Source organism: Lutjanus erythropterus, chromosome 16 (assembly GCF_056507025.1).
Source record: "Lutjanus erythropterus isolate fLutEry1 chromosome 16, fLutEry1.hap2, whole genome shotgun sequence".
Classification (NCBI taxonomy): domain Eukaryota; kingdom Metazoa; phylum Chordata; class Actinopteri; order Lutjaniformes; family Lutjanidae; genus Lutjanus; species Lutjanus erythropterus.
The window spans coordinates 2158082-2174603 of record NC_139332.1 but is presented as its reverse complement, the minus strand read 5'-3'; the positions used below and the strand labels follow the sequence as shown (position 1 = coordinate 2174603).

Here is a 16522-nt window from a genome sequence, read left to right as displayed (position 1 = left end):
CTTCAAAATGGCGACTGTCTTTGAAGACCGTGACGGTCACGTGCCAGTCACAGAGAACGCAGCATTTTAACAGCCAATTGTACCCAACCGACTAAAATAACTACATTATAAATGCTAAAAGGATATATAGAATCTAACTGATCTATTGGCGATGAAACATTTTGATCTAAAATTGTAACATTTTTATCTAAAATTGTAACACTTCATATGACACAAATAGAGCTTTCATCTTTCACCTTTCACCTACGACCCCACTGTGACAGAAAAATGGCCGCCTCCATCCAAGGCACCGTGAGGGTCTTCTGTCGTCTGTCGCCTTCAATTTTACATCCATTACGACTGTGTCCGGTATTACATTTAATTGTAATGTTTATACACGTATCGTTCGATTAATGCATGTGTCATAAGTCTATATTGTATGGTGGATGTGGGAGAAACGCTATGCATTAGCTACATAGCTAAAGTTTATTACTTCACTCTTGCGTGAAGTAAATTTATTTAGACTTCGGCAACTTATCGGTTATTACACACTCGGTAGAACACGGGACATTGTTTTATGTCTCAGATGGGTGTACGCATTTGTGGCATCAACTGACAGTAGTGTTATAAGTATCAGAGTTTACAATGTAGCTAGCAAGAGTGACCGAAAGGACTTTGTCTTGAGGGAACCATTTCCTTGTGAAACTCTCGCGAGATTGTGTTATTTTGTTATTATGCACGTTGTACAGACTAATTATGTTTAACATGTGTCATCTCTATAGTCAAGATCTGCTGTGATTTAGGGACAGTAAACATATAATTATGGAAAAGTCATTGTTTGGATTAAAATAATCACTCTCGCGAGATTTATCGCGGATCTGGGGTTCTCTTCTAAACAAAAGGCTTCTTGCGGCTTCTTGTGACATAAGTGACAATTGTCAGTGGTAGTCAGATTATTGTAAAACATTTGTGGGGGGTTTTGGGATGCTGTGATGATGATGAGGTGATTTTCTTTTGCTTTCAGTCCAGTGTGCAGAGGAGACTTCCTGTCAGAACATGTCCAGGTCTCCCTCTGTTTGTACCAAGTCACTTTTACTGCAAAGTAGAATCACTCCAGGATGTGGAGGCTGCTCAGGCTGTTGAGGCTCTTTCGCGCTACAAGGACAGACCCTGGGATTACCTGGAGAGTGAAGGTGTGTAAATGAAAAACAAGTCTCATCGTTAGAATCTACAGTATATCTGGTTTTACAACATATTCCTTTCCCCTGACAGAGTACATTGAGAGGTACGGAACCAACTCAGTGTGGGCCGGCTACAGGAGGAATCACAAAGGAGGGATTCCCCCACAGAAGACACGCAAGACCTGCATTGTAAAACTTCAACTTCTTCTTCTACTTTACAGTGGCTCCATGCATCTCAACTGTCACTTAAAGTAACAGATACTGTTTGTGTTTGTGTAGAGAGGAAACAAGATCTGTGGAAACCCCTGCCCAATCTGTCGGGATCCAAATGTTATTATCCACCATCAGGTGGGTCAGCATCTCAGTCACTCAAATGATCTCATGACCACTAAGTTACAGTACATTGCAGTGTTCAAAACAAAGAGAGAAGACTTGATAGACAATAGATAGAAAGTGTTTTACTGGACCAGTGTGTTAGGATTTTGTGGCATCTCATGGTTAGATTGCAACCAGCTCACCTCACCCTCCCCTACAAAATCTCAAAACACTCTTTCTTGAGAATTGGGACAAAACCATATTTTTTGTTTTAATAAATAATAAATGTTAAAAAATAAATAAATAATAAAATATATTTTAAAGGACAGGCTCTTGGTTATTAAACCTTGTTATGGGCCTCCAGTCTCCAGCCTTCTAGTCATTATGTTTTTTTTTTATTAAGTAGCATTTTTTACAGTTGAGAACCTGAATTTTGTCAAGACACACAAAATCATTTATAACACAAAGACCACCATGACTTTTTTTTGTTTATGTAACCCCTTAAATCCTTTAGAATATATATTTAATGAATTTAACAGAAGACACTGCTCTATGACAGATTTGACGTCACATACAGGAGAGTGTCCAGATTTTTTTGACTGGGTGTGGGGCTTTGACTAATTTTTTTATTAAACTGGAACAAGTACTAATTTCAAACACATTATTTGACTATTAAAGAGAACTGAGACTTAGGACATCTCTGTCAGCAGAGGTGTCTCCTCTGGAAGAGTTGACATCTTACAGAGTTGACAGATTTAAATTTTTTCATTTCACAGCATAGACACAGTGAGCAGCCATTTTATTTTTTAAAGAGTCTCAGAGTTCTCTTAATGTTCATCAAAATACACATTTTTAAACCATAATTCTTATTTATCTTTGATTTAGAAGGACTACAGAGTTGACATGTTATGGTTGAGACATCTGATAGAAATATTATTGAAAGAATTAGTCTAAAAATAGAAAGTTTACCAGAGCTTGAGCAGCAATCCTGCCTTTTTTAAACCAGGAAGTGAGACAGGGGTCTGTAGGGCAGTGTTCCCCAACCCTGGTCCTCAGAGCTCACTGTCCTGCATGTTTTAAATGTTTCCCTGCTCCACCACACCTGATTCAAATGATCAGGTTGTTGTCAGGCTTCTGCAGAGGCTTGATGATGAGCTGATCATGTGAATCAGGTGTGTTTGAGCAGGGAAACATCTAAAACATGCAGGACAGTGAGCTCTGAGGACCAGGGTTGGGGAACACTGCCGTAGGGTATAGCTAACCCTTTTTATGCCCGATTAAATCATGTTTTTGTAAAAATCTGGGACAAAATTTTAAAGAGCCAACATTTTCATCCAAAAATATATTTTAAGACAAAGATGATTATAGTAACATATTTTACATCTATGTTATAACACATTATTTGAAGTTGTGAATTCCTGTCTGGAACAAGGCTGTTTCCTGGCACAGAGCAAGTTTAGAAATAAAACATTAAGGCAAACCAAAACAATTAATTAATTAATTACCTATATGTCATGTATATAAAAATCTGTAAAGAATATTTTTTCACCTAAAATTGGAATTATAGGGTTAATAGAAAAAAAAAAATAAATAAAGGTTATTTTTGGTAGGACATGATTTGTCCCAATTCTCAAGAATGGGTGAAAAACAGAATGCAGTCAAATTCAGAAGGTTTACATTTACAAACAACACCAAAGTTGATCAGTTATCAAATATCTTGTCTGTGGACTGTATTCAGTTGAATATAGAATTTGCAAATCATTGCATCCTGTTTTTATTCCCAACTTCTTTGTAGTCAGGGTTGTATATACTATAAGAGAGTTCAGAATAAGTATGACAGCAGAAATATTTGTAATAAAAAATATTAGTCTTTCTAGTGAAATTAAATGATCAAATTGGGGTAACAGACTCACATACTTAGCATCAGCATGCAGTTGTATTGAAGATGAAGAGCTTGATATTTGAGACATTATGCTCCACCACTGATTGTCTCATGTCCTTTCTGATCTGCTTCTCTTGCAGAATGTGAAGTTGTTGCAGCAGTTCATTAACCCTCACACTGGGATGGTGTATGATCCCACTCGAACCGGTGAGGAGCAAACAGGTTGTCAAAGTGAGCTCATAGAATCCACTTGATGAACGGGTGGCTCATGTTGTGATGCTTTTACTGTGTGCAGGTGTGTGTATGAAGCAGCAGAAGAAGCTCCACGAGGCGATAAACACAGCACAAGATCACGGTACGTAACACAAAATCAGTCTACTGCACTATAAGCAGTCTCTGAGGTCCTTTTCTTTTTGTGTTTTTATCTTTTGAACCTTAACATTTCAACATACATTACTTTGAAGATAGTGACTGGTGTGAAGTTAAACCAATATGATTTTTTAAAAGTTACATCTGTATAGATGCATATCTACATTCAGCCTTACTACATGCTAAGAAACTGAATATTTTAGGACTAAGGTTGCTAAGATGCTAAGTACCCACATCTCCATTTGTACAAAGAACCTACAAAATATTAGAGCTGCAACTAATGATTATTTTCATTGTTGATTAATCTGTTGATCATTTTCTTGATTAATTAGTCCTCTCACAATCTTGTCATTTAAAAAAATAGGTCCAAACATGGAGCACAGGGGCTCCACATGTTTGAACCTGTTTTTCAAAGTCTCACCTGTTAGGATTATTTTCATTATCAATCAATCTGTCAATCATTTCCTCCACTGATCAAATAGTTGTTTGGTTCATGAAGTGTCAGAAAATGGTGAAAAATGTTGATCAGTGTTTCTCAGTGTCCAACCAGAAAATATTCACATTTAAGAAAATGAAATCAGAGAATTTTGACTTTTCTTTCTGTAAAAAAGTCTAAAAATGATAAATTGATTATCAAAATAATTAAGCACCTGGACATATGTTTCAAGACGTTTTATGTATCAATTATTTTCATTATCAATCAGTAGTGAAGCTTTTGTGAAGCTTTGAACCACTTCAGCCAGTTGTATCAAAAATAGGTTCATTACTCGAAGCTTTGGTGGAAACGTGACCGTGATTGAAATGCAGAGATTCAGGCAGAGCAATGTGATCAATGTGACATTCATATTATACGTCTTTTCATCCTTGAAACATTTAATCTAGATAATTATCTTCATTATGAATAAATAATCACATGATGTAGCAGCATGAATAAAAGGCCAGTTATTGGAGGCTGATTATATATTATATTTGATATATCATGTAGGTTCTTTTTACAAATAAAGACTGATGAATGAATGAATGAATGAATGAATGAATGAATGTGTGTGTGTATTCACATACTTGGGCAACACAGTAGAGTGTGCTGGATGAACAGTTAAAGTTCAGTTTTTATTTAGGAACAAGATTTTGTCAACTGTTTTTGGACTATTTTCTTTTACATGAATGAGTACTAGTGTATTGTTTTGAGTGCATATATAGTGTGGCAGCCCTCTGAAAGTTCAAACCTCTCTAACTGTTGAAATTGATACATGGTAAAGCAAACCACTCAGCTGATTCACAGACAGGATGAACCAGTTGCTGCTTCAGACATCATGTGTTGCATGATTTTTTTTCCCCCACACCAAAGCAAGCATTGAAGCAGTGGTTCAATGGAAATGTAGTTTTGAGTTTGAAGCATCAGAGAATTGGGGTCTGACTGCCATCACTATCGATCAATCTGTTCATCATTTTCTCCATAGAACAATTAGCTGTTTGGTCCAATGGTGGAAAAATGTTGGTCAGAGTTTCTTAAAGTCCAAGATGACATTGTAGCAATCAGCTATCACTACCACTGGAGATGATTGAAATTCATCTGTCTCAAATATCGTTTTGTCCACAACTCAAAGATATTCACTTTACTCACAGAGAGGAGGAAACAAACCAGAAAATATTCACATTTAAGAAGCTGAAATCGGAGATTTTTTTTCTTCATCACAAACTCTTATTATCAGTTAATCGTTGCAACTCACACTGCACAAAATGTTACTGACAGGATTTTTTTTTTTTTTTGCATTGTGGTTCTATCTATGAAATCCTATTTCAGACAGTGTGATGGAAAAAAAAGATGCAATAAGTCACTCTACTAAAAAAAACTTCATCAAAATAGTATCTCAAAAATAACTTGTGTAATAATGAGCCAGTTTCTGTGACTCAGTATCTAAGTCATAATTTTGAGAATTTTTTTACTTAGAGATATTAACTCATAACTCCCCACTGTTTTAGATACGGAGTCATTATTTGTAGAAATTAAAGACTAACAGGATCTTTTTTCCTAAACATTGGTGGAAACAGGCCTCCACAGTCACTGACATGAGATGAGATTTTATCAGTTTGATTTGCACCATTTAAGGCCACACACCTGAAATTCTTCCAGGTGGTTAGGAGCTTGTCAAGGTAGAACAAACCAGATGTTACAGACTGGGTGTATTTCTTTGTTAAAACTTCTTATCTAATGGTGAAAGTGTTTTTTTGTCTTCTTTCAGGTTTACTTCCATTTCAGATTCCATATGTGGAATTTTCAGGAGAGGACTACTCTAACTCCCATGATGCTGTGGGATCCACACCACCTCCCAAATCCTTAAGCTCTGGTGACAGCTGGTATAAATGGTACAATGAAATAACGCCTGATGAGAATGAAGTGGCTAAAGTGAAGAAGATGTACAAGGCTTATTTAAAGTGATGGACAGTCCTGATTATCAGGCTGGGATGTTGCTGACATTAATGCAATAATTAACTTCAAGTCTGTACTTTTCTCTATATATCCACGTCTGATGGACCATGTCAATATTCACTCTGTTTTCATGTCCTACATGTGAATAAAAATGCACCAAAAAAGTCAAAAAATTGATTTATTTTATTGTTTAGCTTTAGTAGATCTTGACACCATATCATTCATTTGACCTCCCTGCATATTTATAGAAATGAATATTAGCATCAACACTCCATTATGAGTCCAACTCCACGCAGTTAAAGTTGTTACAGTCCAGCTCAGACGGAACAGAGACCCCCAACAAATCCAACATGTTTTATTATCAGTGTTACTTTGTGAGACATGCTAACAGTCCAGGTGGAGTGTAGGTAGCCAAGGACAGAGGGACACTGTGCAGCGCAGTAGTATGTTCTGACGGCAGCAGCAGCAGCTCTGTGTGATCATGGGTTGACTTTGTTGACCATGGTCTCTCCCAGGGCCTCCAGCACCTCGCGCTTGTAGTCGTCAAAGTCTCCGTCAATCTGGTTGATGGTTAAGTCCTCCACCACCCACAGCTGGCACTGAGTTTCTGTGATGAGCCGGGCGTCGTGACTCACGATGATCACAGCTGGACAAGAAGGGGACAGGATGTTAATAATGGAGACAATCATTGGAGTGTTCAGTCTCTCTTCAGGCACCACTCACTGACTTAGTGAATGTATATCTCTAATGTACATCACAACCCTAATGACCTTCACCTCCACTTTGTGATAAAATATTTATCTGTTCTTCAATAAAAACTGGTCTAGTCACATATGGACATATTTTGCACTGCATCTCCAGCTGATCAGTTTGAAATATTTCAGGCCAGAATAATCAAAACAGAGCAGCCGCAGTGAGCTGTGTGTTACCTGCAGCTCTTCAGGCTCTTACTGTGTTTTCTGACATCAAGGTGAACAGGTTACAGGTGCTGGAAATCCTTGAAAATATTTGAATTTTATTGTAACATTTTTAAGGTTTGAAAAGTGCTTGGATTTGGATAAAGTGCTAAAAAACTTAGCATGAATTGCTCTTATTGAATAGTTTGCTTTTTAGATAAAGGAATTAAATAAGTCAGATAGCATAATTGCTTTTGCCTTTCACACAATATGAAGACGACTCCACTTGAGCTTCACTTGCACAATAACATCTGATTTAATATGATGAAATGGGACCTAATTATTTACGAGGAACAAGTAGCAGAACCACCGTGGCAGTCCAGAGAGTCAAAGTGATGAGCTACTGAAACAGAGTTACTAAACTATATTTATTATGTAAAATAAAAAAAAAACTGTTTGTATTTGAGAGAGTGGTTGTTAAGTCTGGGACAGTGGACTTCAGGACACTATGGAAAGTTCATCTTGAGTCCTGTGTTCACACTATGGAAAAAAACTAATGTGTCAATCAAAGGGACGGGACATTGTTTTTGTTACAGACCAATGTCTCCTCCAAACTTACTTATTAGTTATTAATACATAGACATTCATAACTCACAATATTCAAAGTGCACAGCAGTTCAACACTGTATGATTTATACTGTTTAATATTTTGCTTTTTATTAACCCTTCTGTTATTGTGCCATCCTCATTTGCTGCTTCAACACTGCAGAGTTCCCTGTTTGATGTTATTTATTTAAGGCTCAGTTTGGCAGCATGGCTTCCTGCAATTTTCAAATCACATAATTCAAACAAAAACACTTCAGCAAGCTCAGAGAATGTTTGATGCATGTACATGATTTGCAGTACACAGGTAAGAACGTGCCAAAACACTGGTATGATCCTTTAAGTGATCAGAAGTTAATTACAATTCATTTCTTGCTGGTGGACAGCTACAGTAAAAATATAGAAAATGCACAGTGAGTGTTCGTCTCACCTCCTTTATATTCGTTGATGGCCTCTGATAAGGCATCGATTGACTCAATGTCCAGATTGTTGGTGGGTTCATCCTGTGAGAGAGAAATGAAGTCGGTTAGTCCCAGAATTCACCCTGGTGTTCCATCACTGTGGATTAAAGGCTCAGTGACTCTTACCAGGATCAGAACATCAGGCTGACGACAGGCCAGTTCAGCAAACACCACTCTGGCCTTCTGACCACCTGTCAGAGACAGAACACACACAGACACACACACACACACACACACACACACACACACACACACCGTTAGAACGCCACATCTCCTTCATGACAGCTGACTGTAACTGTCTGACACTTCGTGTTCATACCAGACAGTTTGGAGATCTGGATGGTGTGGGCATGACTCTCCAGGCCAAATCGTCCCAGACACTTCCTGCCGTCCTGGTAGGGCAGGTTGAAGTTCCTCATCAGGTACTCTGTGGCCGTCTCCTCCATGTTCAGCTGGTCAGCATACTGCTGGTTGAAGAAACCCACTTTCTGTAGGCACAAACAACACACACATCACAACTTTTATTCTTAGCAACTGACCAAACTCTGGAGCCAATAAAGAGTGTTTGCTGTCTAACCGCGAGATCACACTGTTTCAAAGGCAAGCTGTTCATTTCAGAGAGAACACAACACAGCTCCACAGGCACAACTTTGTTGCTAGATTTGGATGATAATGGCTACTTTACTTTTAAAGTGAACATGCATCATCCATCTTAGCTGAGACTTTCTGGAATAACATCAGTGACAGCAAGAGTTCAGCTGACCAATAACTAATCCCCATATTTTGCCCATTATATTAAAAAAAATGTCATAGTTTAATTATTTAAGAGTAAGGGCCACTGTACAATACATGTATTAGACTAGACTGCATGTAACTATGTGCAGGTTGATCGAGACAGGTTCAGTCAGTTAATAGGACTTGACTGAGTGAAAAAGTTGAAGGAGAACTCTGTAAAATATTTACTGTAATAAATCTAATTTGACGTGAATGATGCAGCCGCGGTGTCCCTATTTGAAATTTCCATTCTAGAACAGAATAACTGTTTTGTACATGTGTTTCACGTTAATCAGAGCTCAAATTAATGTCAAACTAGTAAGAGTTATTGATGAGTTGTAAGAAATCATTAACAATCTTGTAAAAGGTGTAGATGATTGTGTAGATGTTTATAACTGTTGAATGAAGCCAGCCAGTTAACTCATCATCCAGAGTGTGTTATTTCAGAGCAGTGGGCTTTTGTTTTTAGGGCAACAGGCTGAACATTACACTGACAGATGATTATAAACAGCTGATACACTTCAGGCCCCAACACATGATCAGCAGTAAAAACATTTTGCTCTGGCTGTCCCATTGTTTTCCTATGGAGAGAGCAGTGGAGCCTGACCAAGCAGGGGCGTGGTGCACCGCTTGGATGTGCTGCTGACTGCTGCACTGACGAGACAGACGAGACCACAGATGTGTGGAAGTGACACAAGTAGAGGAGGAGAAACTGACAGTCGAGTCTTGAAAGGAACCCCAGAACTGCGGAAGATCTCGCGAGAGTGATCATTTTAATGTTAACAACACACACAAATCTCACAACAGTTTCGCAAATCAAGAAATCCAGACACGACCGAGGACAAGTGTTTCAGGGTTCCCCGAGCTCTATAACACAACATTAAAAACAGACTGCGATCTCGCTAGTAAATATAACGCATGGCAAAATGTGAACAGTCAGGTTGAGCTTTAAGGTTTGTGAATCATATAGTTTATGAACAGTAAGCGCAGCCATTTGTGTATGAGGCAGACAGGACGTAGTGGCTCTCTGCACCCTACCTCCCTTTGACTCCAGGACAAATTTCTTATCATGTGGAGGCCCCTTTACAATCAAGGACTCGCTGTTGCTTCCACAATGTCATACACAATTGCAACTAACCTGCATTAGAAAATTCTAAACCTAGCTCACGTTCCTAGGTACACTGTGTACTGGCACAGCCACTTTTATCATAATTAATGTTATTTTGTTTCTTGAAGACTATTTTCATCTGGAAGGTAAACATTGCGCCTGACAGACTGGAAAATTGTCTGAAAAACACTTTTAACATTAAAATGATGAAAACCAATGTTAGAACAATAAATACATGTTTTGTCAGATCTGAACTGATACTACAGACATAAACTGTCTCCAGAGTCTTGTGGCTCTGCCCACAGAATACAGTGACACTATGTGTACTTTAAGAGTCAGACATCAACAGTAAGTTACTCACCAAGCGATGATTCTTCCTCATCTCACCTTTGGTCTGAAAAAAGAAACATCCAGTCAGCTCATAGTACGTGCATATTCTTTTTCATATCTTTTTGCATATCTTCACTCTTACAGGATTTATTTTGCCAGTGAGGAGCAGCAGCAGGGTACTCTTCCCAACACCATTGGGTCCAACTATACAAACTGGAGGAAAGAAGAAAAACTTGTGTCAGAATTTACATAAACTGTAAAACAGTGAACAAATCACAACAACAGTGGAGGCACGTTTGGAGGAAAAACTCATCTATGATGGTACAGCTGCCAATTTTTCTACTGTGATCCCAACATTAACAATACTCTGAACTCTCTGAGTGTTTTCAGTTGCGCTGCAAAATCAGAAGTCTGTGTCACTGTCCTCAACATTACCCTGAGATTACAGTAGACAGCATACTTACTCCTGGAGTCCATGTCAATTCCAAAGTCAACGTTTTTGAAAAGAGGCTTCTGACCATCATAAGTAAAGTCAACACCTGCATAGGAGAGAAATGACAGAATGAAATGAGGCAAATTTCCAAGTCTAGTAACCTGTACATCAGTTCACACCTTCAATGTGTCTCACTTGTAATTGGATCTCACTTCTTCACTCTGTATGCAAATAAACACTGGAGCTGTTTTGTCCGCTGAATGTCTGTTACTGTTTACAGTTTTGGAGATATTGGCCGTAGAGATGTCTGTCTCCTTTCCAATATAATCCACCAAAATGATACTTGGCTTATGGCAAAGCACCAAAAATACATTTGAAAACTTTGCCATGAAGTTCATCTACTGAACTTGCTGTGAGCAGTTTCATGTAGGAACTACTTTCTTCCCAGTAGAAAAGCAAATAGTTCTGGTAGATTCTACTGCAGAGACAAAGTAGTTCCTACATGAAACTGCTCACAATAAGGTGTGTGGATTATCTTGAGTAACCAGGTCATGATTTTTGGAAAAACACACTGCTGTTGAGTACCATTTAGTTTCATTATACTGCAGAGAAGGCAGACATCTACGTCTCATCATCTCATCAAAACTATGCAACTCACACCATAAAAATCTGGATTGATAAATGGCACTACAGGTAAGAAAAGAGAGGTGGTCCGGTGGTCCCTGGCCAGACTAGAACATGTGTGTTGTTAGCTGACATGCCTCCTATTTGCACATGTCACCATCATGACTTCTGGTAGATGTAGTCAGTCCCCACCTGCCTCCTTCAGAATTATTACCTCTGTGTTAAGCTCCATTCAGTCAGACAACTCACGTTTTAGAATGTTTATTGCAGCAGCAGAACATAGTTAGAGATTGGCATCTAGGCTCCGACCTCATCACTCCTCACAGCTTTACAGAACAGCACAGAGATACTGGGGAGTGATGAGCAAAGATCTTAAACCCCCTGTCAGAGCCACCAGAGGTGGATGCAGGGGTGGTGGTGGGACTGAATGAGCAGGCAGTGACGCTGATGCAAGGCAGCAATGGCAATGACAGGCAGAGGGAGAGATGGGAGGTTTTAACAGTTTAAATAGACCTCCAGATTGGAAGGGTGTGTTTGATATGTACTACAGAGACTGAGTGATACCACATGTGATTAGCGGTGCAGCTTGAGTTGACTGCCTAAACTAGCTTGCAGGCGATGCTTCACTTTCAGGTCAAGGACAGTCAGTTGTGACCTGTACTGCTAAAACATTTTCTGTGTAGGTCTGAACAAACAGTCCGGAACACAGAGCAGCTGCTGCAGTCTGCAGGGATTCTTACTGTGCAGTCCCAGGATGGGTGGAGAGAGTGGAGGAGGGTTGGGGAAGGTGAACTTGACAGTGTACTCTTTGGGCCTCTTCAGCAGTTCTGTGGCATCCTGGCTCTCCTCCTCCTGACCTCCCTTCTTCTTGCCTTTCTGCTGCTTCCTGGTCAGGGCCTCCTTTGTCTGCTTCTCCTAAGAGGACACATAAAAAACTGAGGTTAGACACTAAACCAACAGGAGACAGAATGGATGGAGAAAACACTGATGTCAACTGTGACAGCTACCCGTCAAGGTCAAGTTGTTAAGAGTTTGTGGTTGATTTCAGATGAATCAAAGTGAACTCTGGTGGGACAGACATACTTACAGCCTGTTTGGTGGACTTTCCACCAGCCTTCAGCTCTTTGAGTTTCTTCTCCTGCTTGTCGTACTGTTTCTGCAGTTCTTTCTGCTTCTGCACATACATCTTCTTGAAGGTCACTGAAATAAAAAAATATTTATTTAGTTAACCACTAAATTCTCCCATATTTCAATTATCACCGCTGAGCGGCGGTAATTATTCAGTTGACTCCACTCCAACTATATAACAACCACAAAAATAGTAATTAAAACTGCTAAAAAGTAGGAAAATAGCAAATTTGAACAAATACATGTCTACAATCAAGTTGCTCTCCAGACTGAAATTAAGATCTATTTAGGAAGACAGGTTCCTACTTGAGAGCAATTAAGTGAAACTAAATATTTTCAAAACACCACATATTCACAGTCTGCAGGATACTTACAGTAGTTCCCTCTGTAATAGTAGAGTTTCTGGTTGTCTAAGTGGATGATATCTGTACACACATCATCAAGGAAACTCTGGTCGTGGGAAACTATGAGGAGAGTCTTCTTCCAGCCTTGAAGGTAGCTGTGAGTGGCAAAGAAAAAACACAAACCTCTGTCAAGTACTAGCACAGACAGTTAGACAGTTAATCATTTGCCTTGTTAGTGGCATTAGACATGGAGGGCAGAGACGCACAAACTGCAGTGCATGGTCAATTCTGATTTCCCCACCGACCAACTACTTTTCTGGAAGTTCTAGCAGCTTCCACACTTGTCTGGACTTTTCTGTGGTTTCAATATCCTTCTAATCACTTAAATTGAATATTCAGAGTGTAATCATGCTATTGTTTACATTCAGTACCTCACAGCTGGATAACCCACTGATGTTCCTCATTTGGTTCATTTTGCTTTTGATAGCATGGCACCCATTGACTGGTAACATTTTTTTAAGTAAAATGACATGAAATACAAAAGGGGCAGAAAAATAGAAGACGACACGCTTATTTTGACCAAGTTTAATGCCATTACTTGGGTTATGTCTGTATTATTATGTACTTATGTAAATGAGTCAGCTCCTCTGTGAGGTTGTCTAATATGTGACCAGTAGTCAGAGGTGGTCAGAACTAGCTTGTCATTTAGCTCATCCTATTTCTCCTCACAGTTTTGCAACGTGTTTAGTCACATTAGCTCTCAATGGTGTACTCGTAATAATAAACTCTGGCACGAGGTACTGTCAGCAAACTAGCTCTGTGAATCCCTCACCCTCTCATTTGAGCTGAGAACATAATCACTCAGAGCTGCACGCTGTCTCTCTCTCTCTCAAACTCAAGGACAGTAACTAAAGGAAGCCTCTTGTCGCTCTTACTGACCTGAACAGTACCTGTTTTCACAAATATTTCAGTCTGACTGTGGAGCAGCCTGATCACTGGCTCATGCTTGGCCACTGCAGTGTAGCATCAGGTAGCGTTTTTACACAAGCTCTATTTTTTTTTTTACCTCAGACTACTAGCTAACCAAGCTGTTGGAGCGGGTGTGTGTGTGCAAATTAGACTGATATGCACTACTGTTAGAGCTGAACAATAAATCAAAATTTTATCAAAACTGCAATATGGTTCATTTTCAAATCACAGGAGGTGCAATATGTGTTAAATGCAAAATGTGTGTTAAACTACCATTCTCAATTAAATATTGTTGTGCTGCAGAAATGGCCTGCTCATCATATTTTTACAGACTTCAGAAAACATCTTTGTTTGGTACAGATCCTTGTGACAATCACACCTTTAAATGTAAATGAGAATAATGATGTAAAAAATAGCATACCTTCTAATATCACAAATCATATCACAATTGCAATATCAGTCAAAGTAATCATAATTAGGATTTTTTGCAAAATCATTCAGCCATAATGACCAAACATTCCTAATGCACCTTCAGATGTACTAGCAAGCATAATTTTGTTGTATAGGTGTCTGTACAATGACAATAAAGGCTCTTATTAGGGCTGGGCGGTATGACAAAATTTTCATATCACGGTTTTTTAAAAAAATCATATCAGTTTCACGGCCTCTTTTATTTTGTTTTTTGTTTTTTCATGCAACAGTGTTCTTACCCACATTTTCTTCTAATGAGAAAAGAATTACTGCAGTTGATTGTCTTTAAACAGCCCATTTTACTGTCATAAGGACTGTATCATGTTTTTTTTTTTTTTTTCATATACAGACACAGGTAAAAGCATGACCCCTTATGGTTACGTATGGTTACCATCACATGGACGACTATACAATTAAACGTCCCCACCCACGCTAGTCGGCACCAGAAATACTACTAGTTTAAAACATTTAAAAATAAAATATTTATCAATATTTCATTCATGCATGATGCCAGTTATCTGTTGTCTCTAAGATTTTAGCAGCTGCACGACACTAGTCGGGGCTGCAGCTCTGTCAGACGGCAGCTCCTCTCGCCCAGCGCGTATGAACCAATCGCCCTGGCAACACCGGATGTTTACATCAGCAAAGTCGGACAGATGAATGTAGACTGTGACAGAATAAGCTGATCTATATTCAGTCGACTGGAGAAACGTGACCACATTAAACACATACACAGACATAATCCTACAAGCGGAGCTGCTGCTGCTGCTGCTGCTACTGCTAGTACTGCTAACATTAGCCACACTGTGTGTCAGACTGGCAGCTAACGTTAGTTCTGGGTCATTTAACCACAGACACTGTGACCCTCTTCAGTCTGAAAAGGTGAAGCGTTTGAGTTGTTGTGTTTTGTACATTAATGTGTAAAGTTTGTATTGCACAGCGCAAAGCAACGCACATTTCAGCAGCATTTAAAGTACGATTTGGTGATTGTAGACTGTGATTAACATCTTTAATTGGCTCTTAATACACATTTTTTTCGGACAGTGTTTAACATTATAAATTAGCAAATTCTGCTATATTTTAACGGCTTTCTAAATCGACAGGGAAATTAGTCGGCAGGAACATCCCTAGTGCACACACTCAATGAAAGCACGCCTGTGGTGTTGGTGTGCAGCAGTGAAATGGGTCCCCGCTGAAACACTTTCCCGCTGCGCACGTTCCGGAAGTTGCTTGGGCTATTCACTGGTATGGCGGTATATGAAACCGTAACTCTGCTTAGCTTTTCACCAACAGATCAACATTAATTGTTTTAAGAATATTCCTTCCATTCTTAACCCTAATTAAAACCTTCCAATATTAAACATTCAGTGATATGATACAGGGGAACACATTCGATCAAACAGCTGCTTCTTACTTGTTGAGCCAGATGACAGCATTCAGGTCCAGGTGGTTGGTGGGTTCGTCCAGCATCAGCAGGGTGGGTTCCATGAACAGAGCTCTGTGGGTACAGAGGCTAAGAGTGAGGGAAAAGCAACTCCTAACAGGTTTATGTTGGACCAGTTCCAATCATGTGCATACCTGGCAAGGGAGACTCTCATCCTCCAGCCTCCAGAGAACCTCTTGGTGGGTCTGTTCTGCATCTCAGGGGTGAATGACAGACCAGCCAGGATCCTTCTGGCTTTGGCTTCAGCTGCTGCAGCTCCGATCGCCCTCAGCTCTTCATAGACCTGTCAGGGAGGAGAAACACTGAGACGAGTCCAGAAACACAAACAGTCACATGATCAGACCTGTTGTAAACAAGCCAACAGTGCAGATTATCTAAACGTCAAACTGAAGGTGAGTGCACCTGAAATGTCACTAGTAACCCCTCATTGCACAGGGAAGCTGTGCACAACTACAGCAAGTCCAGTGTGTTGAGACTGTCCCCAGGGGTTAGCTTTATGAACAATGCAAGAAAGATTATCAATTAAAGGTGTGAGGAATTAATTATTGAATTAGTAACATGTTAGTCTTGTCGCCCCGCTGTTTCGTCAACTGAATAATACATGTTTCCTGCCTTCAGTCTCCTCCATCATCACCATGATCCGATCTTCCAAAACCCTCATTGTTTGCAAAAAACTGATCATATGGCAGGTACTCTCAATTTTAGGTTAATTTGAGCTTTATATAACAGAGGTACTTAAGTTAAAAAATCTTCTTCTTAGAACCTGTGTTTTATGCTCAG

The 16522-nt window shown here is 39.3% G+C and overlaps 2 protein-coding genes across 4 annotated transcripts in view; one reads left to right on the top strand and one right to left on the bottom strand.

Moving 5' to 3' along the window:
- The first annotated feature begins 46 nt into the window (after positions 1 to 46).
- Positions 47 to 6330, top strand: mrps18b (mitochondrial ribosomal protein S18B). The gene is made up of 7 exons (XM_084738921.1): positions 47 to 348; positions 1004 to 1172; positions 1252 to 1349; positions 1440 to 1508; positions 3498 to 3564; positions 3653 to 3712; positions 5970 to 6330. Exons 1-7 carry the CDS (start codon positions 208 to 210, stop codon positions 6164 to 6166), a joined length of 801 nt encoding a protein of 266 aa, XP_084595047.1. The 5' UTR covers positions 47 to 207; the 3' UTR covers positions 6167 to 6330.
- abcf1 (ATP-binding cassette, sub-family F (GCN20), member 1) overlaps positions 6326 to 16522 on the bottom strand; it is a 22038-nt gene continuing 11841 nt past the window's right edge. For all 3 annotated transcript variants that reach the window (XM_084738913.1, XM_084738916.1, XM_084738915.1), the window contains 12 exons: positions 15877 to 16025; positions 15713 to 15796; positions 12889 to 13013; positions 12474 to 12586; positions 12127 to 12301; positions 10794 to 10868; positions 10472 to 10542; positions 10361 to 10393; positions 8437 to 8605; positions 8244 to 8308; positions 8087 to 8159; positions 6326 to 6803 (listed from right to left, as the gene is read on the bottom strand). In XM_084738913.1, coding sequence (XP_084595039.1) covers positions 6637 to 6803; positions 8087 to 8159; positions 8244 to 8308; positions 8437 to 8605; positions 10361 to 10393; positions 10472 to 10542; positions 10794 to 10868; positions 12127 to 12301; positions 12474 to 12586; positions 12889 to 13013; positions 15713 to 15796; positions 15877 to 16025 — 1299 coding nt within the window. In that variant the 3' untranslated portion in view covers positions 6326 to 6636. The remainder of the gene's footprint in view (positions 6804 to 8086; positions 8160 to 8243; positions 8309 to 8436; positions 8606 to 10360; positions 10394 to 10471; positions 10543 to 10793; positions 10869 to 12126; positions 12302 to 12473; positions 12587 to 12888; positions 13014 to 15712; positions 15797 to 15876; positions 16026 to 16522) is intronic.

Excerpts from the sequence above, each read along its gene's own strand:
- mrps18b (XM_084738921.1), top strand. The coding sequence starts at position 208 with ATGACACAAATAGAGCTTTCATCTTTCACCTTTCACCTACGACCCCAC. Across the intron at positions 1,173-1,251 it reads GGATTACCTGGAGAGTGAAG|AGTACATTGAGAGGTACGGA; the intron begins GTGTGTAAATGA and ends TTCCCCTGACAG. Across the intron at positions 1,350-1,439 it reads AGACACGCAAGACCTGCATT|AGAGGAAACAAGATCTGTGG; the intron begins GTAAAACTTCAA and ends GTGTTTGTGTAG.